Raw genomic sequence first — 23,316 nt, 5'->3', positions numbered from 1 at the left:
GAGAACAAACTGTGCCTGTGTGGTGACCCTGAGTTGGAGGAAGAAACAACCATTCTAGACTAGCTCTCTGCTATCGAGTCAGAGATGCCCAAGACCTGGCCTCCACTTGCCTCCATCTCTGCATCTCTCTAAGGAACGGCTCGCTCTCCCACCAACCTGTGGAGGAAGATAAGGCAGCAGCTTGTACAAGATTGTACGAAAAGCCCCCCTCCACCACCCTCCCCACTCCCCCCGGGCTCTCAGTGGTTCCACTCTTGATTCATTAACTTATCCAACAAATATCAACAGAGTGTCTGCCACGTGCTGCTTCTGCTCTAGATAATAAAGATATAGCTGTGAAAAAAAAGACAGCTCTGCCTTTCCATTCCAGCGCAGGAGGGAAGACAAACAACAAGCAAGATGAACAAGCAAACGATGGTGTCTCAGGTGGTTTAAGTTGCCGACCTTACAAATAAAACAGCTGGTTATTTTACCAGTGAAAGGAGTTTATTCAGGAACAGCCAAATAATTGAAATTCCGGATATCCGTGCTGTGGCAGACCACAGGCAAATCCAACAAATTTTCCCTATGAAATAATATTTTATAGGGAAAAAGGAGGAAATTGGGAGGGTTGTTTCGAAGGAAAGTCTGCTGGAGGAAAGCAGGCATTCAGGGTGGTGACGGCTTCTCATTGGCTGAGTCGCTGGAGTCCTCGATTTCTGTTTGGGATGCAATGGACATTTCTTCCTGTAATTGGCTATCTTCCCGTTGGCGACTTCTTTCTGTGGGGGTCTGTAATTGACTTTTTTGTGATTGACTTCCAGTGGTACTGGGTGGGAGCTCCCCCTTCTGGCCTCCTGACTTCATTTTAGATGAAGTTTCCCTTGATTAATTTTCAGAGTGCTACGGAGAAAAATGAGTGGTAAAGAGACTGCAGGGGTAGTTTGCAAGTTTAAATGGAATGGGGAGGGAAACCTCAGGATAAAACAACCTTCCAGCAGAGACCTGCTGGAAGTGAGGCCAGGGAACGGATCACACAGGCCTGGGGGCACGACAAGGACTCATCTTTTCTGGCCATGTTGGAAAGTGATGAAACCAGTTGTCTACCTTCTGCTCTCTCTCTTACTCTCTCCCTCTGTGCGTTTTGGAATAATTTTTAATCTGTTTATTATTGTGTGTAATTGTATATAAACAGAGGCACTTACTATATTTTTTATCACATTTTGGATATTTGTCACATGTATGAGACCAAGCCCGGAGTGAAGACGGCAGGTTTCTGTTGCCCACACGAGCGTAGGCCACAGACCTTCCCTCTGGGGGACGGTGAAGCTGCCAGGAGGTGGTTGGTGGGCTCCAGCTGCCCCTGGGATCTCTGCCAGCCCCAGACCCTCCTCCGAATGAACCCACCACCCACTACGTGCTCTCAGCTTCAGGCCAGCTTCTCTGCCTGGCCCCCAGCCATCCCCCACGTCCCCAGTCAAACTGTCATTCGTAAGACCCTCTTATATGGAGACCAGGCAGGGACCACCCATGAAAGACCCTTTGCCAGGAGGGTTGAGTGCGGTATAAATTGGAGTTAAGTTTTCTTTTTTACTTTGTTGCTAAAAAACACCACACCTGATTTTGAGAATAAGGATAAATTCTTCTAAGGCAATACTAAAAAACAAAACAAAGCAAATACAAAAACAGAAGTGAGAACCTTAATTTGAATATGTGTTAAAAGAGGGAAACTGCATTGAGTGGGCATCCTGTGGAATTTAGATGTTACTGTTGATAATCTGAACCTAGAGATGAATCCAGAGATCATGAGAAGTTTTTTAAAAAAACTAGTCTTATTGACACAGACTAGAATTTGAAAGAAAATATTGGTTCTTTAAGTACAAATACTTTACAATAGAAAATAAATGTATGAAAAAGTATATTTGTATAAAATAGAAATGTATGGGAAAATATTCATTCATGTAAAAATTCCATTCATGTAAAAGTTGGCATATCTATGTCAAGTTAACTGTCTCAGTAGAGAGTGAAAAAGGGTTGCTTGTCTGGAATGCTATTTTAAAAGGTGATTTCAACGACATTTTGTTAAACGCCTGTTACTCCTTGGCTCTCCGATTTTTATTTAGCTGTCTTAGCAGAATGGAGATTGTTGTTAGGGGTGTTACGCTCAGAAATAAAGTTCCGTATTTCACAGAGCCCTTTATTGTCTGACTCTTCTTTAAATTCTAATGTATTTTGGGGGTGTTGCTTAAATTTAGTTCACAAATAGCATCTAAAGGAAGGAAGAAAGGATGAGCAAAGAGCCCCAAAGTGTCATGGTGAGCACTTCTTTAAGAAAATGGAGAACCATCTTCAAGGAGATCCTGTGAGCACCAGCCATTCGGTGCGCAGAGAGCTGCGACGTCCACACGGCGAGCCCTCCACACTGCTTCAGGGAATGGCTACACATCTCTCCTCACTCCTCTGACTCCTCCTGTCTAACTCGGGCAGGTAGATTTCAGCCACCACGCAGTAAACAGCGTGCGGTGCGAGAGCTTCAACCTCAATGACCCTGTGAGCTCCTTCATACACCTTTTGCTCCTAAACACAAGGGAAAAAAAGACCATACGTGGTTTTCAGGAATTTCACTGATTTGCTCTATTTTTGATAAAATTAATAAGTTGTTCAAAGTCACAGTAGTAGATGGGCTGTGGAGTTTCTTCCCAGATGCATCCCTAGAGTGGTGGACCCCAGCCTGACAAGGAGACGGGTCAGGTGGCTGTGGAGGTGCTACGTGAGGGCAGCTGATTGATTGACCAGCGGTCAGTCTCTGTCAAGAATTTGCACTGTGCAGCGAGGAGAATGGAGCAGATCTGGAGACAACTGTGGACATGTAACGTGTGACCCCAGAGAGACAGAGTGGCAGTCTTTAAGACTCGCTGCTCCATTTCTCCTTCCAGTCGCTACAAAGCCTGGCAGCCCTGTATTTCCTGCTCCGGCCGTCCATAGGATTGCTTGTATTTCCTGATTAAACTCCTCCCTCCCCTCCACTTTCCTACTGGAACCAGTTTGACTGGCTTTCTCTTCCTCACAACCAAAGGAACCCTGTCTTAGATGGACACCAAAAAAGAATACTGAGGGGCCGGCCCACTCGCGTGGTGGTTAAGTTTGCAAGCTCCACCTCAGTGGCCCGGGGGTTCACAGGTTCAGATCCCAAGGGCGGACATACACCCTGCTCATCAAGCCATGCTGTGGCGGCATCCCATATAAGGTAGAGGAAGATTGGCACAGATGTTAGCTCAGCAGCAATCTTCCTCAAGCAAAAGGAGGATGATTGGCAACAGATGTTAGCTCAGGGCCAACAGGGTCAATCTTCCTTACCAAAAAAAAAGTATTACTGAATTAACCACGAAACCAAGTTAAAGCACTGATAGTGGAGAAGAATATCACAGCAAAACTGGCACAAGCATATGATGCTGAGATCCAAAAGCTGCTGAAAATAAGGTGTGCGAAGTCCATAAAAATGAATATGTGGCAATCAAACGGACTGAAACATTGTTAACACCAGTCTTTAGATATGCAGGGAAGAGGAAGTGGAGGCAAGCTGAGTGGCTGAAAGGAACAAACAGACACACAAGTTCTGATGGTGAAGCCGGCTCTGACGTCATCAGTGAGGGGAAGCGAGAAGGAACTGAGAAAAGATAAAGACCAGATAGAGTAGCAAGAGAGAGGGCATATATTATGGCTAAAATGTTACTTAAATGAACAAAAGAAGAAAATACTAAACATCTATTCATCTGAACTTACCTTTTCTAGTGAATTGCTAATTATGAAGACTCGGTATACTAGCTGGTAGTAATTATCCATTGATACATTGTTTCCTTTTTGGTCTCTATGTGGTAAATTTGGAGCATGGAGAATCACCAACAAAGAGCCATTTACTTGGGTTATGTTCATAACTGGAGGATCTATTTTCGCTGGAGAAAGAATAGGAAATTTTGACAAATCATTCAAAAAACGTAATATTTCACATGGACACATTATGCATAACAACATCATCATTAAATTCAGAGATCTGGTAAAAATCATTGTGCAAAGATACTGCTGACACCTAAAATAGAAATACCTGAGAAGTTTCTTTCGAGATAATTTTTATCTGCAAAGACTGATAGATTCTGTTTCAGCTTTAAAAGGACATTTATCATCATTTCCACAGCCCACAGTGATTGTTTTGGAAAACAAAGTATAAAAAGTTATTTGGGTGGAGATCTTAGAGTAAGGTGAATATTTTGTAAGTCCTTAAAGATGTAAGATTTCAAAGCAGCTTTAAAACCATTTGAAGATTTGTTGCTATAAAATGAATTCAACAGGATTGTGTTATATACTATGAAACGGCAGGGGAACGATCACGAGAGGGAGGTTTGCTTCTTGCGTTTCGGTATCAATAACCAGATCACTATTAACCAGGAAAGAAAATCGGATAAATTAATAGTCACTTTAATTTTCCCCAGATTAACTATTAGTAATTCTGGGTGGATTTGATTCTCTAATGGAGTCTATTGTTTTCTTGTTTGGTATTCATTGTATATTTTCAGCTTGTAGATTCATATCTTTTACAATTCTTGAAAATTAGCCACTTAGATAGATAGATAGATAGAGATAGAGATAGATGGATATATATGCTTTTATGAAATTTCAATTCAACATCTGTTAGAATTTCTTGTTTGATTCTCCATATGTCTTGACTTCTCTTTTATTTTTCCATCTTTTTTTTTCTCGGCGGGCCTTCTGCGTGGTTTCCTCAGACCGTCCTCCAGTCCACTGGTTTACTAGTCATTCATGTTTAAAGTGATCTTTAACCCCCCAGATTAAATTTTTTTATTTCAATGACTATATTTTTTCTATTTCTGTGAGCTCTATTTGAGTCTTTTTCAATCTATCTGGTCTTAAAAAGTAATATTTTTTCCTTTGATTATGTTCTTATTCCCTCTGTTACATCTTTAAATTCATTTATTTTATTATTTGCTTCGAATATTACAAACACATGACGTGCAGGTTGGGTCAGTGTTCGCTTCTTTCAAACTTGCTTGTGTTGATCTGGATCCTTGTGTTTTTATTGTGAGCACATGTTTCAAGTTGATATTTTCTTTTTTGTTACTTTGGTTTGAATTTTTAAATTTTAAATAAACTTTTTATTGACCTATAAGATAGATACAGTCAAATAAATAAATCATAAGGATATGGCTAAACAAATCTTTACAAATGTATGGCTGCACCCAGATCAAGAGACACGACATCACTGGCATCCCAGAAACCTTCCGTTTCCTCCCGTTACTTAACCCAGAAGATAACGCCATTGTCCTGATCTCTATCGCCATGTGCAGTCATGCATCTCTTCATGACAGGAATACAATCTGGTAACTGCGTCATTCGGCGATTTCATTGTTGTGCGAACATCACAGAGTGCACTTACACACACCTAGATGGTACGGCCCACCAGGCTACATGGTACTGATCTTATGGCACCACTGTCTATATTTGGTCCGTCATCGACTGAGATGTCGTTATGCAGCACAGACTGTACATTAGTTGTTGGAATCATACAATATACAATTTTTTTTAGTCTGGCTTCCTTCACTTTTATTTATAACTATAATTATGGGCTGAATTATGTCCTCTTCAAATTTATAAGTTGAAGTCCTAACCTCTAGTACCTCAGAATATGCTGGTATTTGCAGACAGGGCCTTAAAAGAAGTGATTAAGATAAAATGAAGACATCTGGGTGGTATGGGTGGCCCTAATCCAGGATGAATGGTGTCCTTATAAGAAGACACAGACATGTGCAATCACAGAGGGATGAACATGTGAGGACACAGTGAGAAGGCGGCCATGTACACGCCAAGGAGAGGCCTCAGAAGAAACCAACCCGGCTGACACCTTGATCTTGGACTTCCAGCCTCCAGAATGGATGGAAAATCAATTTCTGTTGTTTAAACGCCCAGTCTGTGGTATTCCTAGAAAACTACTATATATATGTTTTCCATGTTGTTCGTGTATCAGCAGTTTGTTCTTTTGATTGCCGTGTAGTGTTTAATTGTATGACTGTCAGAACTTTTACTCATTGTGTTACTCACAGACTAGTTTCTGGATACTACGAATGAAGTTGCTATGGAATTCTTGCACATAACACTTGGGAAACATGCATTTTGTTGGGAGTATAACTAAGAGTGGCCTGGCTGTGTGACAGAGTTTATACACGTTTAGCTCTTATAGATCTTGCCCGTTCTCCACAGTGGATACACCAATGTATATCCCCTTCAGTATGAAAGCTCCCGTTTTACACATTCTCTCTAAGACTTGGCATTATTATTTTTGAAAATTTTAATTGTAGCCATTCTGGTAAGTGTGTGGTACCGATTCATTGTGTTTTTAAACTGCATTTCCCTGATGGAACATCATACGTTTGTTGGCTATTGGATATCCCCTTTCATGAAGAGCATGTTCAAGTCTTCGGCCACTTTTTAATTGGTTGTCTTCTCTTATTGATTTGTAAAGGCTCTCCATACATTCTGGGCAGTCTTTTATCAAATTACACATTGTAAATATTTTTCTCTCTGGGGCTTGCATTTTCATCGTTTTAATGGTATATTCTGATAAATAGTAGTTCTTGATTTTAGTGTAGTCCAATTTATCAGTTATTTCCTTCATCATTAGTACTTTTGGGAGTCTACCTTCCCCAAAGTCACGAAAATATTCTCTCATATTATCTTATAGAATAGCAGTGAGCAAACATTTTCTGTAAAGGGCCAGATAACAACCATTTTTAGGCTCTGTGGGCCATATACATCTCTGTTGTGATTACTCGACCATGCCACTGTAGTGGAAAGGATAAACAAAATGTAAACAAATGAGCTTGACTATGTTCCAATAAAATTTTATCTATGAAAACAGAAACAGGTCAAATTTGGCTCATGGGCTGTAGTTGCCGAGTTTTATTGTTTTCATCCAGCCAGACTTGATTCTGTAAATGGGTCAGGTAGGGGACCAAGATTTATTGTTTTCCCCATTGATCCAAGCTCATTGATTAAAAAGAACAGAGTTACTGAACTGCACCACGGATGTAGATCAGATGACCATACACGTGTTGTGTTGCTTCTGAACTCTGGTTTAAGGGCCTGACTTTGCTTCTGCAAGGTGTCCTGTGGCACCACCAACCTGGTACAACCTCAAGTTGGTGTTTTCTGAAACATGAAAGTTGCATATATTTGAATCTCAAACTTTGTGAATTTAGGAAACCCTTGATTGTTAACAGAGTCAAGACTGAATACATCCTTCTTCGTTTCCTCTCTTCCATGCATGGAAGGGTTTTTCTGAGTCTGCTCTTTTATTGAGAGTGTAGTCCCTCGAGAGTCCAAGACTTTACAGGGCACTGGGTGTACCTTGTACGGGTACAGCTTTGTCTCCTGCCCCAGGTACGGCTTTTCTTTTGTGTGACTCAGTGTTTAGACTTACTTCAAATGGTAGAAATTAGTTGAAGATAAATACTGGCAAGACTAAATACTATTGTGTATTTTTTTCACTAAAATATATTTATATTTAAGCTGACTAATATTTGCCTTTTCTGGCCCAAGTTATGATAATTGAAGAATTTTCTTTTATCATATGCATATAGAATCTTTGAATGTATCAATCCATTATCTTTGATTTTGATTGTTTAATGTGATATTTGATCCTGAATACAGATGACATACATGGCCTAGACAGTGAGCCTGGCTGCAGACATCACAGGGGGCCTGGTGTGTGGTCTGTGACTCTGGGCTTTGTAACTGAGTGACCATTCCTGACCCAGTCAGTGGACTGTGATTGTGTTACAATGGCAGTTTAAGATTACTTGACCTACAGCACCATTTAACTGGTTGACTGCTCTCTCCTTGAAATATCCTCTTCCCATGGAATTCACGAATATAAGAGTCCACTGACTTCCTCCTATGTCTTTGTCTATTTCTTCTCAATGTCCTTTTAGGATTTATCTTCCCTACTTCGGCACCTTTTGTTGGGATTCCCTCAATACCTGGTCTTACTCAACACTCCCTCTCAGTCAATCCTCTCTCCAGGCAATTCTATCAATGCCCATTGTATTATATGCCAATGACTCACAATTTCTCTCTCATAGAGTTCTGAGTCTGTATAGCTAGTTCCTTTGGATGTCTGAAAACCATCTTAAACTCAGCGTACTCAAAATTGAGCTCATGATCTCAATTACTCAGAACCCCATCAGACTGGGCTTTTTCCATCAAACCCCATCAAAAACATTTCAGTGACTCGTCTAGTTGTGCAAGCCAGAAACTTAGAGGTCGTCTTTGACACATCCTTACCTCTATGTCCAACCTGTCACCAAGTCCTGCCAATCTTTCCTACCATATGTCCCTCCAGTGATCCATTCTCTATAGCCCTTTTCATGATCCTAATTCAAGCCAGGAGCTGTCTCCCTTAGACTATCACAGGAACCTGCCACCTCATTTACCTGTATGCAAACTACTCTTTTTCTGATCTGTACCTAGAGCCACAGTAGTCTTTTCAATACACAAATCTGATCATGCAGCCCCCTGATTTTTCTGGAGGAAGTCATAACTCCTTAACAGAAACTTCTCCTTCCTCACCTCCAGCTGCTCCTCGCTTCATGCTCCATTCTGCCTGCTCGTCTTTGCCATGCAGCTGGCTCTCAGGCTCTTAGATCTGCCGTGCCTCCCCCTGCCTGGAATCTTCTACTCTACCCTCTTTGCCTACTTAACCTCTTCAGACATCTTTAGATATCAGCTCAAGTGTCACTTCCCCAAGATGCTTTTCCTGACATCCCTATCAGGTCCCCTCTTGACTAGGCTCTCATAGCACTGGGCATCTCTTTTGTACCACCTGTCTTTGGTATCATCTTACGTTTGCTTGTGTGATTATGTCATTATTGTCTGTCTTCCTCATCAAACGGAAAGCTCTATGAAGAAAGAGACTTCTTGGTGTCTGCTGTGCCTGCTATCCCCCTCAGGACCTAGTACAATGCCTGAAACAGAGTACATGCCTTATAAATGCTTGTTGAATGAATAAAGAGACACAGTGATGATTTTATCTGATCCCAACCCACTCCATTAGAAAATAGACCCACTCTGAAACTCCACAACTATTTTAATCCAAGAAATTCTGGGGTTAGATAATGCTGAAGTCTTACTGAGCCTCGAATGCTGTTTTTAACTTAAGAAGCTTTTTTTTTTTTTTTTTTTTAAATCTTGCTTTGTCTCTAGATAGACACCAGGACCTGGAATCTCTGAACCTAAGATAACCCCCTGCTGCTCAGAAACAGGGCTCGGGTGAGTTGAGGCAGCCAGTTGGCTCATTGGCTCGTATCACAGACCCTAGGAAAGTATTGTCTGAATAACCCAGAAACCCGTTTTTCAAAACATGTTCTTCAAAAAGCCTCAGGGGGTCGGGCAGGAGAGGGCAGAGCTGCAGGGTGAGGAAGCAGCCAAGCTGGAAGGGCTCTGCATGACCACTTCAACAAGAGGAGCTCCAGTTCCAACTCTTTATACACTGGGTGTCTTATTCTACCCAAGAGGTCCTAGCACAAGGCTTTGTTAGTTTTGCTCTTTCTTTCTTTTTTTTGTGAGGAAGATTGGCCCTGAGCTAATATCTGTTGCCAATCTTCTTCTATTTTATACATGGGATGCTGCCATGGCATGGCTTGATGAGTGGTGTGTAGGTCCGTGCCCAGGATTTGAACCCATGAACCCCAGGTCGCCGAAGGAGAGCGTGCAAACTCAACTACTATGCCACTGGGCCAGCCACTAGTTTTTTTCCTTAATGGGGATGGTCGTATAGAAAGAACAGAACGCCTTAATAACTCAGCACTGCCTCAATTTAAATAGAACTGAGCCAAAACCTCACCTCATCTCAGCCAGTGTCTCTGGCTGATCTCACCAGCTAGCCCAGGGGATCACACTCGAGAAGACTTCATTCGATGAATAAATTTGAACAAGACCCCATTTCAGGCTTGAGTAAAGTAATTAAACTGCTCTGCAAATACACCCCTCACTGGTGCATCCCAGCTTGGTCATGCAATCTCCTTTTCCTCAACTAGAGAATTGTTGGTGGAGTCTATTGGGCTTGAATCTCAAGTTATTCCCAGAAACAATGTGCTGGATCCCATGGATGGTTTGCTCAATTCCCAATCCACTCTCCTACTAGTAGAAGAGTTGAAAGACTAAAAATGCCTTTTTCTAAACTCTATTGCATCTAGCATTTTGGACACGATCCACTTAGTTTGGATTTAGTTGGACACTGTACCAGTTGGAACGCGGGTGAGATGCGGGAGGCAAGTGAGGTAACAGTGCTCCGAGTCTTAAGATAAGTCTTCTCTCATCCTTCCCCATGGGGTAATCGGGAACCGGAGAAAGGTTAGTGCAGGCCCTCTGGCCAACACTGGACCTTGATTCTGAGTGGATGGTAATCCTTGGGGACTCAGAATGCCACTGTGGGTTCTAGTCAGTCAGGTAATAAAAGAAAACTCAATGAGATAAACACAACAACTGACAGACTCCATTTCCATTTGGGTTCCCGGATTTGTGGCTTGAAAGTTGTTATGGAATGAAAGGCCAAGTGGAAGCCAGTGGAATTTCTCCTTTGGACAAAATGGAAGATGAAAAGTTCTAATGTCTCCCTGGGGAAACTGCAAATTCGTGAACGCCAAACACCTCGAAGGATGCAGACGCAGTGAGATGTAGCACCTCCCCATTTAAGTCATTTATTTGAATTATTCTCCCCAAAAAGATGAGTTTTGAATAATAAAAGGGATAGTTGTAAATGTACTCAGGTGGTGACCACAGTGTAATTGCTTCAGTATTGTGTCTCGGTTTTGGAGCCAATCAACACAGCCTCTGATACACAGCTATTGATTTGGAGAATGATATTTTTCTTTCCTTTGTCCAATAATTAGAAAGAGTCAGAACAGTTTCCTTTCATCAGCTTTCATTGTCACCCTGACTCTGTCACATGTAGTCTTGTCTTTGATCCTTGATCCATAGGACACCATGTTAGTCCACTAAATTGATCACATGACACTGATTGCACTTGGTGGCCTAAAGGACTACGCACTGTAGGTGCCTTAGTAAGACACATGGAAGCAGAATGTGGGAGTCAAGTTTCCTCTGGGTTCATTGAGACATTTCCTCCGAGTGAAAGACAGGTTGTTTATCTTTGCATCCCCTACTACTAAGAAAGATTCACTGGGCTTGTTGGGCCTCGCTGAATTTTGGAGGGAACACATACCACATTTAGTTGTGGCTACCCACTTGCAAAGTAATCCATGAGACTTTGACATTTGAGAGGAACCCAGACTAAGAGACAGATTCAGCCAGTCCATGCTGCAAACAAACAGCTCTGCCACTTGTCTTTTATGATCTGGAAGATCCAACAATCTTAACCATCTTCAAAACATCTACGGCAGCTCATGATGCCATGTAGAGACTGTGACAATTCCCGGCCCCTGGATTCTTGGAACAAAGTCATATCCTCTTTAACAAATAACTATTTTCCTTTTGAGAAAAGGCTCCAGACTTCCCTGTTACTGGCCCCTCATAGAAACTGAACACCTGACCTTGGGATATAAAGGAAACATGTGACCTGAGCTTCCTATTCTCAGCTAGGTGTCCTCTGATACAGCAAGTCATAAAATGCACAGAAACCTGCCAACATTAAGTGGAAAAGGATTATATGAGTCCAGCCTCTAGCAGGTCTTACTGTGGAACTAATTTGCAAAAGTAGGTTGCTTATCCTCCCAGTGCAGCTTCACCTATTGTCTTATCATTCTTCTTCCCCTGTAGTTACGAGCTCTTGAGGAGTTCCCTGCGACCAGTTAACTTAGGGAGAAAAAATAAAGGAGGCTTGTTCCCAGAAGGCTCTGCATGATATGACAGCACTGGCCAGAAGTGGACTTCTGCAGCATTATATCCCACTCAGGTGGTAGCAGGAGGTCTGGAGAAGAGCTATATGGATGGACCCCTAAAAAAGTATTTCTATGTCCATGTGACTGCAAAGCAAAATGTACCTACCAAAAGGAAGCTCTTAAAAATCTAGGTGGATATGGAATTGCAAAGGACCCAGATTGCTAAAACAATCCTGAAAAATAAGAACAAAGTAGGAGGACTCACACTCCCCAATCTCAAAACTTGCTACAAAGCAACAGCAATCAAGACAGCATGGTTCTGGCACAAGGATAGACCTATAGATCAATGGAATTGAATCGAGAATCCATAAGTCCACAGGTCTATGGTCAACTGATTTTCAACAAAGTGCCAAGATGATTCAATGGGATAAGAACAGTCTTTTCAACAAATGATGCTGGGACAACTGGATAGCCATATACAAAAGAATGAGGTTGGACCCTTACCTCACACTATATACAAAAATGGACTAAAAATAGATCAAAGACCTAAATGTAAGAGCTAAAACTATACATCTTTTAGAAGAAAACTTAGGGTTTTAAACCTTCATATCCTTGGATTTGGCAAAGGATTTTTAGAAATGACACCAAAAGCATGAGCAACAAGAGAACAAATAGATAGATTGGACTTCATCAAAGTTAAAAACTTTTGTGCTTCAAGTGACCATCAAGAAAGTGAAAAGACAAGCCACAGAATGGGAGAAAATGTTTTAAAATCATATATCTGATAACGGACTGGTATAAAGAATTCTTACAACTCAACAATAAAAAGGCAAATAATCCAATTTAAAAACGGGCAAAGGATCTGAATAGACAGTTCTCCAAGGGAGATACATAAATGGCCAATAAACACATGAAAAGAGGCTCAACTCTATTAATCATCAGGGAAATGCAAATCAAAACCACATGAGATACCACTTCATACCCACTAGGACAGCTATAATCAAAAAGTCAGGTAAGTGTTGTCCAGGGTGTGGAGACATCAGAACACTCATCCACTGCTGGTGGGAACACAACATGGTGCAGCTGCTTTGAAAAACAGCCTGCGGTTCCTCAAATGGTTAAACATAGAGTTATCACGTGACCCAGTGATTCCACTCCTAGGTATAGACCCAAGAGAAAGAAATAAAAACATACGTCTACACAAAAACTTGGCCACGAGTGTTATAGGAGCACTAGACATAATAGCCAAAAGGTGAAAACTACTCAAATGTCCATCAGCTGATGGACGGACAGACAAAATGCGGTCTATCCGCACAATTTAGCCACAAAAAAGAATGAAGTACTGACACACGCTGCAACGTGGATGGACCTTGAACACGTTACATTAAATGAAAGAAGCCAGTCACAGAGGGTCACATGTTATATGATCTCATTCGTGTGAAACGTCAAGAACAGGAAACCATAGATAGAGAAAGTAGACTGGAGGTTGCCTAGGGCTGGAGGAGTGAGGGATGAGGATGAGGCAAGGGTGTGGAGTTTTTTGAGGTGATGAAAATATTCTGACTGTGGGTGATGGTTGTATATATCTGTGAACATACCAAAAACCATCGATTGTGCACATTATATGGGGGATTGTAAGGGGTGTGAATTATATCTCAATATAGCTGTTTAAAAAGATCGAGGTGGAGACAGTGAAAGCCTCTTTCTCCAGTGTCCCACTCCTGCTGGACAGGCTCATGAACAAACTGGCTGTGTGAATGGGATGGAGGCTACGTATGGACTCGACAATACAGGCTTTCTTCTGCCAAAGCCGGACGGACACCACTGAGCGTCCAGCTCCCCAGCCAGGAGGACCACTGCCGAAGCACTAGCAGTGGGTTCATTTCATGCAGGGATTTTTTTATGTACATTTTTTTATCCCTTCCAACAGGGAGGGGACAAGAGACTCTGAAGCAGACACTTTTCTGGTTATGGATTTGTCTTCGCTGCTTCAACGCTTTAACCAGCTGTCCCCCTGGCGGCCCCCCGCATGGATGTAGTGAACGCCTTGTTCATGGGAACGGCACCCCACCGCACATTGCTTATGACAGAAGAACTAAGTTAGTGTGGGAGGAGTGAAGTAAACTCTCAGACCCACAGGAATAGTTGGCCTTACCAGATAGCCCATCGCTCAGAAACCCTGGCCTTACAGGAAGGTAACGTGGATAACTGAAAACTCCGTTTGAGAGACAACACCTTGTGAGGTGGTATGAGAATTGGTGCTCTAATCTGTGACCAATAAATGGTGCTATGTCTTCCATAGACAGAATTCACTGGTCTAGGATACAAGAAGTGGAATGGAGTCCTAGTGAGTGACTCATGAGTGGTTTGTTCTCCATATACTCGATCCTTAATTCTTCTGGGTTATAAGGACAATGGTTTCAAAGAACTGGGAGTCGCCCTCCTGACTGTAGGCAACTCTCCACGCCGTTCAGCCAACAGGGGACAGCGAAGGCCCTGTGTTGTCTAGGGCGATTGGTTCTGACCGCCAAGGGGAAATAGAGTCATTACACACACAGTGGGGTCAGGTGCGGGGGTTAAGCTTGGCATCCTCTCGGCGGCCTCCTAGAACTCCTGTTAACGTACGATTATGTCAAGCTGATACAGGAAAGACGAAAAGGACTCCAACTCCTCAAGAGTGAAGAGCTGAGGTGCTGGCTGGAAAGAAGGTGAGCACTGAGTTAACAAGGAGGGAAGCAGTTATAAATTAACTTCAGCCTCAGGACGGGTTGCAGTTATGAGGATTGCAGTAAATACTCATACTTTCTTTCTTGTTTTGTTATCTGTATCTTTGTACGTATACATTAAATACTTTTTTTCCTCTTTCTCTTTTGTCTACTATTTTCTATAAGGTCTGTCGGTAATTGTTTATTTTATAATTTACCTTTTAGGTTATAATATATTTTTCTGGGATTATGACTAAATTAGAAAAAGAAAATACATCATTGAGAAATGGATATGAGAGAGCACTTTTGGTCTCCCCTTTTGGGGGAGGTGACTAAAAGTCTTAATTTCCTCAACAGAAAATTATTCTAATGAGCATTTTTCGGAACTTAATCCTCATGCTTAGGAAGGGACTAGGGCGATGTGACTCCTTTTCTGCTGTCTAAACAGACTTCTTTCTTCCAGGAGGTAATAACCTGGCAGTGGGATAGTGCCAGCTCTGCAGTCAGATGCAGCAGAATTTGAATCCCGACCCGGGTTATGCAGCCTGTGAGCCTGGGCACCTGCTAGAGCCCCCGCCTTGATTCCCTGGGCTGCGTAGTGGGGGTGGGGAAAACCATCCTCTAGAGCTGTTCGGAGAATTAGCCCAAATGAGATGAAGCCGTGGACCTCCGCAAGGCACGGGGCCCGGGGGCCTGCCACACTCCCTGAGGACTATGCAAGCGCAGGAAAGAATGCAAAGAAACGCATGGAACTCACTTTCCCACCAGGGGATGAACCGCTGCGTCATGGTCCAGCCAGAGTGGATCCCGGCCGAGGCCGTCTTCACCCTCCCGTAATAAGGCTCCTGGATCGCTGACGTTTCGTTGGTAAGGTCACAAAAGAACTCTTGAATACCCCAGCAAGTCTCCTTGTTTGTCCATTGTCTCTGTCCGTACCTACAGAAGTGAAAAGGCAAGAGCTGAGTTTCTTTTTTCCACTGGAGTCTTCAGTTTTTCAGTCTATTAATTTTTTAGAAATTATATTGAAATGTGTCCTCCAATACTGGTACCACTGTGAAAGCTTATGGCTACTCTTCAGTATCTTTCAAAAAAATTTCTTCTTAACCAAAGTGCTATCTCACTGAAAGATTAACTCGAGCCTGACACCTGCTGCATCACCAGCAAAGGGGTTTTGGTTTTTAACACTTAGTGAGTTTTTCCTCTGGGGTGTGGACGTCTTCCCTTTTTGAGTACTAGCTCTCCACATCCTTAATGCTTCTGAGGTTTCACCCCTTTGTGGTTTTCTTCACTTCTCATCAGCTTGCTGTTGAGTAATGCAGCTGATTCTGAGAACTTGCAACAACCTTTCATCTCAGGTGATGCTTACTCAACACATCTGGTCAAGCTCTTCTCTGAATGGAGGGGGGTGGTGGTGAGGGCTTTACAAGAAGTCCTGTAATCAGGGGCTGGGAGGGGGGGGAGGAGATCCCATAAAGAAGGCAGAGAGATGAAGAGGCAGATAGATGACCCAGCCTAAGGCAATGGGATGGTGTGACAGCAACAGGGAAGATTAACCCTTCAGAACATGCAACAAGATGGTGGCGGGAACAGCGGCAATTAGAGGCTGGGAGAAAGGCTTCCAAAATATTTGTTGAAGGACTTGAAATATGACTTTGTAGGCATATAATGAGGGATATCGCTGCTGTCTGCAATCTGTAAACTGTGTGGTGGCAGCACTTCCACTATATCAGAAGGTACCGTTAAAGCAGAACCAACAACATATATTGAGTGCAATTTAATGCTTTTTAATTGTTATTTATTGACAAGACACTGTCTTTGCTAGCTGAATTTAGCTATAATGACTGGCTTCTCTTTTAGTGTGCTATGTTGGTTTTTGTCCTATCCCAAATGGCACAGATATTAACAGTAGACCCACGTGAACTGGGTAGAACCAAAGGGAAAGATTTCAAAAATACGAATCTGCATTGTGCTGTTGAAAATACCATCTAGATAGGAATGGACCCAGGAATTCTGAATTTTATACAAGTCTGGAGGCCCTCTTTAAGAAAAAGAATTACATGGGCCGGCCCCGTGGCCCAGTGGTTAAGTTTGCGCGCTCTGCTTTGGGGGCCCAGGGTTTCGCCAGCTCGGATCCTGGGCACGGACGCGACACCGCTCATCAAGCCATGCTGAGGCGGCATCCCACATGCCACAACTAGAAGGACCCACAACTGAAAATATGTAACTATGTAGCAGGGGGCTTTGCGAGAAAAAGGAAAAATAAAAACTTAAAAAAAAAAAAAGAATGAATTACAAATATGAAATTCTTCCAGGGGACCCTGAAGTTTAATCTTCACTAGTTTCAGGGTAAAACAACTTCTAACCCACTTTTTGCGTTGGACCACAAATAGGCCCACTTTGGAGCTGTGTATTTCATTCATTCAGAGGGAAGAATGAAAGTAGCACCAACCCCTACCCCCATGTTCAGCAACATCTCCAGCTCTGCACAAATCTGCGTTGAGAATGGAGAAATCTTTCTTGTAAAGATTTGTAGCTTTTAGAGTTGCCACACAAACTGTGTTGAGGAAAGCAGAAGACTAAAGACTGAGAAACCTCTGTGGGACAGGTCCTGCTGAAGGTGGCAAGAGGTTAATGGATGCGAAAATCTGACCTTGGACCTCCCCCGACGCTGGAGAGATGTGGATGAAGTTATGAAATAAAAATTGCTATTTTGGTCCACAGCTGCATCTGATTTTCTGAATTTCTAATGAAAAACCCTGAAAGCTGAACTGCACTATCTCCTCTCTCAGGCTCAGCCGCATTTCAAACTGTGTAAGAGAAGGAAGAGCCTCAGAAAACCCCAGGAAACATCTGAGCGGGAAAACGTGCCGTTCACAAATCAGGAGCTTCTGTTTCCGGGCCTGGATGGAGGAAAGGAGTTGATTATATCTGAGTCCTGGCAACGATGCTCCAGAACTCACCTGAAGCTCCCTTGAGAGGAACATAAGGCAGCACGTTCTCCTGTGTGTTCAGGCTTACAGGAGCCTTTAGTTTTTGAAAGGAATTTTCTAAATAGTAAGCCAACCCTAAAATAAAGGCTTTTAAATTAAAAATGCATTTTACATACTCATCTCCATGTGTCCCACAACTTCTTTGTCAACTATCAATAGTGTCGACTTAATTGCGTCCCTACTATGTGCTGAACAATTCGCTTCCAACATTCATTCAGCAAATATGTTTTGAGAGCCCCCCACATGCCAGCCTCCCTGTGGAGCCGAAGGCTGAGCTTGCGCGGTCTCGTGCCGGGTCTCTGGGGGTGAAGCCTGTCCCCCAGCAGACTGCACATCATTGTGCCTTTTGTGTCACCAGGCAGCGTTCAGGGGAGACAAGATGCTTTGGTCCCTTCTTCTGCTGCTTCTCAACCCCTCTGACACTTCTGAGAAAAGCTCAGATCCTAACGCTCCATTGCATTCTAGAACATGTTATCCTGGGGGCCATCTCTGCCAGCTGGAGGAAACTCAAATTACTTACATTTTATACTGCACAAAATAGAGGCTGCTGTTGCCGGTGGAAGCCTTCCCAGGGCGCCAGTGCAAAACGTTGTGAAAATTTCGGGACTGGAAATGTACTCTCTGCGGCTTCAGAGACGCGTGGTCTGGCTGAGTTTCTACAACAGGAAGAGAAGGAGAAACATGAGCTTTATGCAGGCACTGCTGTCATGAGCAGTAGTTTTTCCTGTAGTATCCGCGTCAGGAGTCCCAAAAGTGGTTGCTGCAAGTGCAGATGGCGGACGTGGAGCCCAGGGACTAACATCTCGAGTCTTAAATGTGCTGATCTTGATGCATGCTGAGGTTGCAGAGCAACTGTGTTCAAGACTATAAGAACATAAGTGATGGCCTCCCACCCCATCCCCAAGCTGTAGAGGGAATAAACAGAAGGGAGAGATATTGTCCTTGGTCCCTTCCCCAGGGGTGATGGAAGGGAGCCACTGAGATGAAGGGCGCATGCCAAGGATGCTCGCCCACCCTCCCAGGAGCCCTAAATGACTGCTACTTGGAAGCAAAATTTTCCCCAAGATCAGTTTTGGCTCCAGGACCTCAGCCCAGACTCGGTGGGATCCTCCTTTCTCGGTTCGTGCTCAGTCTCTGGGTCCTGCCCATTCTCCTCCTCCTCTCCCAGACGACCGGGCTTTGTTCCACTTGGGTCAGCCTTTGCTGTCCATTCCCAAACAGCTGTGCTCACCTGCCTGCACCCTGGCTCCAAAGCCCCACACAACTGCTCAGATGCCCTGGTCTTCGTATGGAGGGAGACCGCCCACGACCCTGCCCTGCGACCTGGTGTTTCTGAGAAGAGTCTAGGCAGTAATCATGGCGGGAAAGGGGACACTTCACACCTGTGTGGCCTGTGCTTTCTTCCTCAGACCATGCTACATGGGTGGCCCAGTCTCACCTGCATTTAGGCCCATGGAGGCAAGACAGCTTTGACAAAATTCTACTGTAGATTCTGAAGAAAACCATAATATGTCACCCCAAAATATACCTCTGTGACGTAAAAATTGTTTGAGCTGATAGCAATTAAGGAGCAGCAAGTGCAGGAAGAGTTCTCTCTACCTTCCGTCTTTGTGCGTAAAGGCAGGACATAGATTCTCCTTTTACTGCAGACAGACTCTTATCAGCCCAGAGACAGCAGCTCACAAACCTTCCTCGCTTCGGCGCTTCCTCTGGGATATTTACCTTCCCACAGTTTGCCTCCCTCGGAAGCCGAGAACTGCTTCCCTTTGTCCTGCCCTGTCCCTACAGATGTGTGGTTCTTGGTTGAAGATGCTGTCTGAGCTGGAATTCCAAGCCACCACTTTGAGTTATTCTTGGATTAGGTCTTTCCCTCGTGATGTGAGCTGCATGCGTTAACAGACTGTTTTTCTCTTGTTAATCTGCCCTTTTGTTGAAGAGTCCCCAACTGAAAACCCAAGACGGGCAGAGGCGAAGCTTTGCCTCCCAACAGGTCTGAAGTTTCTGATGAGGGATGGGAAGTTGGGCAGAGGCGGAGGCAGGAAGCCCACCCTCTGTCTCTTCCCTGACCTCGTCTTCTGCTACCTCCTCCTGGCTTCTCCAGAGAGGCCTCTTTCCCTGCTCCACCATGCTGGGGGTGCTCCCACCCAAGGGTCTCAGCTTTGGCCCTTCCGTTTCCCTGGAATATTCGTCCCTGGGTTTCCACATGCCTCATCTCTCCACCTCCTTCAAGGCTTTGCTCAAATATCATTGGGATGGAAGAAAATACTCCTAAACCCATAATCTCAGCTCTGAACATTCAAGATTTGTTATGTTCTAATGAATGGGACTGTTGCCTTAAATATTTATTTTTACCAGCCAAATAATGTTAATACTGTTATTAGTTTGTTTTTAGTTTAATGTTTTGGACCTCTTTCAGTGCACCAAATGGTGGTGTGCACTTGGAAAGTCTGCCACCATTGACTTTACTGACCGAATTACTACCTAATCAATCATATTTTGTACATAAAACTTCCGGAAGTTTTCAGGAGATGACAGGCACAGTTTCCTGGAGACTCTGCCTAGAGTTGATTTTATCCTGAAGATGGGTGGCTCGGCGCCCTTATCTCATCTGTCTATGCATTTCTTCTGTCCCTTTTGTGACTCCACCACACTACCACCATCAACCGCAATAGCAAATGACTCTGATCCAGACGTGGTGGGGTTTCACCTGCATCAACTCACTCAGTCTGCCCAGCTCCTCTGTTGAAAAGGTGCTATCGTCACCTTCCTCTTACCAACCAAAAAGCTAAGCCTTGACGAGGTGGGGGAACTCCCACAGCAGCAAACGGTGAAGCTGATTCTGTACCCAGGCAGTTTGACTCCAGACCCTGCCTCTCACCTCCCACAGACGACCAAGTGCAAAGTCTGGGAGAGGGAGCGCACGGAGGAGCAGAGCAGTGAGAGGCTGAAGGATGCTCTTCCTCCTCCTCCTTCTTCCCTTTACCCTCCTCCTCCTCCTGGCTGGCATGCATCTATCATGGAACGCACATGAACATTAAACACATGTGAGGCACTGTGCTCAAAGCTTTCCGTTACCTCATTCTCCCAACCGCGGATAAGGTAGGCATTGTTGTTAGTGCGTTGCACAGATGGGGAAGCCGAGAGCTGAAGAAGTTGCGAATCTTGCCCCAGGTTACAGGCCCGGTAAGAAGCAGAGCCAGGATCACTTTGTAGCTCTTGAATTCCTGCTGTGTTTTGCCGAGTGAGTCCTTGGTCTTCCCGTCTCAAATCCACACCTTCTGGGAGATGGAGGCTGCCTCGTTTCTGTGTTATCAGTCCCTGGGCGCCCGTCCAGTCTCGGGAGAGCTACTTGAAGCCCCCACGCTGAAGGCACGCACCAGTAACCTGGGTTCCAAGGCCTTGCTCAGAGGAGTGGCGTGATAAGACGCTTTCTGCTCTTGAAGAGTTCTCCGTGAAGACCAACGGCAGATTCTCACGTGTTGTTTACGATCCATTCTGTGCCGGACACTGCCCTCAGACTTGGCACGTATTAACTCATTTAACCCTCAAGTGACCCACCATTCCCACTCTGCAGATGAGGAAACTGAGGGACGGGCGTGAAGTCAGTTGCCCAAGGTCCCTGAGATAATAAACGGCAGAGTTGAAATCCAGACTCACAGCCTGGCTTAGGAGTCTGTGCTGGGAACTGCTGTGCTGTCGTGTTCCTGGGAGGCCAAAGAGAGGCTCAGGAGACGGAGAGGTGGATGTGCGTCTGGCGTGGGTGGAGTTCCCTGCACCCACTAGCCGGCCTCCCCTCTAGTAGCTACTCACTAAGCCCCTCGGAGTTGCTCAGGCTGCAAACAGAAACCGCCCCTGGGTCTGCTGTATCATTTCATGACAGAAGACATGGAAATTTTTGCAAAGCCCGGAAAAGCACCAGTGGCATTTCAGACAGTTGCTGGAGCAGGCTTAGATGACAAGGCTGTGAGCAATTAAAAGAAAAGAAGCATTTACCTGCCGCACGAGTCAGGGAGAGACCGATGAGGAAGCCTAGGAAGGCGTGTGGAGGCATCATGGCTGGGCTGCGACTGCCAGGCGAGCGGTGTCCCTCAGTGACAGAAGAGGAAGCCAGAATCCTCACGCTGCACGTCCCCTCCCGGGTCCAACCACGGTTCCTTGAAGCAATGAAACCTCATTTTGTTAATACGTTATTTTATTATTTTAGAGGAATCATAAAAGTGTAAGGATCACTTGAAAAAACATTAAGCCACTCTGATGTGGAAACTCATTTTTGGGGGACGGGTCTTCTTTTTTAAAAATTTTTTTTATTGTGGTCTAAATAGTTTATAACATTGTGAAATTTCAGTTGTACATTAATATTTGTCAAACACCATATAAATGTGATCCTGCCCCCTTGTGCCCACCCTCCCCTCACCTTCCCCCTGGTAACCACTAATCTGTTCTCTTTGTCTATGTGTTTGTTTATCTTACACATATGAGCGAAATCGTGTGGTGCTTGTCTTTCTCTGTCTGGCTTATTTCACTTAACATGATGCCCTTAAGTTCCATCCATGTGGTTGCAAATGGGACGATTTTCTCTTTTTTATGGCTGAGTAGAATTCCTTTGTATATTTATACCACATCTTCTTTATCCGCTCCTCAGTTGTTGGGCATTTGGGTTGCCTCCACGTCTTGGCTATAGTGTATAGCGCTGCAGTGAACACAGGGGTGCATAAGTCTCTTTGTATTGTTGATTTCAAGTTCTTTGGATAAATACCCAGTAGCAGAATAGCTGGGTCATATGGTATTTCTATTTTTAACTTTTTGAGAAATCTCCATACTGTTTTCCATGGTGGCTGCACCAGTTTGCATTCCTACCAGCAGTGGATAAGGGTTCCCTTTTCTCCCTTTTCTTTTCACACCCTCTCCAGCATTGGTTATTTTTTGTCCTGGCGATTACGGCCATTCTGACGGGTGTGAGGTGGTATCTCAGTATGGTTTTGATTTGCATTTCCCTGATGATCAGTGATGATGAGCATCTTTTCATGAACGGGACTCGGGCTCCTTTAGCTGTGAAAAGGCAAAACACTGAGGACTGGCAGACACCTGGCCGGCAGGGAGGGCGAGGAACCCTGCAGGGCACTCGCAAGAGGGAGTGAACCACCTGAGAAGCCTCCAGGGAACCTGGCCCGGGAGGCAGGGAGCGGCTGGCAGCCAGGACTTGGTGACAGGGTGAATTTGACTGATCCGCCCTCGGAAGTTGCAGCTCTCGGGGCCCCTGGCGGTGGTTCTGACAGGTGAGGTCCCCAGTCCGCTCTTCCTTCTCCTCCCTTCTCAGAGGCTCCCTGACACCCACCCCCTGCTCCTGGGAGACCTCACCCTCTGTGCCCCTGGCTCCCCGAAGGGCTTCCTGCCGTGTCCTCTTCTTGTCCACGTGGGCCTGGGCCCCACTCCACCAGTGCTTCTTCCTTTCCCATCCCCACCCTCAGTTTCCAGCAATCTGATAAGATTCTGAGCCGTCAAACCAAATGTGTCCCTTAAAGGATGAATCACTTTGAGCTGCGTTAGATCTTTTTCGCATCTTCTTTGACGTCTGATTGAACTGGGCCATCTGTTCTTTGCCCGTGAGTCATTATACCATTTTTTCACCAATTTTTTTTTTACCACTTGTTTTTAGAGGCACGAAAAGTATACATTAAAGCATAAGAAAATCATGAAGTTTTTTTAAAGAAGCTCTTTGGGTCAAAAGAGGAAACA

The 23,316-nt window shown here is 44.3% G+C and overlaps 1 protein-coding gene across 1 annotated transcript; it reads right to left on the bottom strand.

Moving 5' to 3' along the window:
• Window positions 1–911: 911 nt before the first annotated feature.
• IL22RA2 (interleukin 22 receptor subunit alpha 2) lies at window positions 912–21,634 on the bottom strand. The gene is made up of 5 exons (XM_046676933.1): window positions 21,574–21,634; window positions 18,101–18,236; window positions 15,348–15,526; window positions 3,763–3,932; window positions 912–2,556 (listed from the first exon to the last, which is right to left on the bottom strand). Exons 1-5 carry the CDS (start codon window positions 21,632–21,634, stop codon window positions 2,407–2,409), a joined length of 696 nt encoding a protein of 231 aa, XP_046532889.1. The 3' UTR covers window positions 912–2,406.
• Between the last annotated feature and the right edge of the window lie 1,682 nt (window positions 21,635–23,316).

The sequence above is a fragment of the Equus quagga genome, chromosome 11 (genome assembly GCF_021613505.1).
Source record: "Equus quagga isolate Etosha38 chromosome 11, UCLA_HA_Equagga_1.0, whole genome shotgun sequence".
Classification (NCBI taxonomy): Eukaryota; Metazoa; Chordata; class Mammalia; order Perissodactyla; family Equidae; genus Equus; species Equus quagga.
This window is presented reverse-complemented; position numbering and strand designations above follow the sequence as displayed.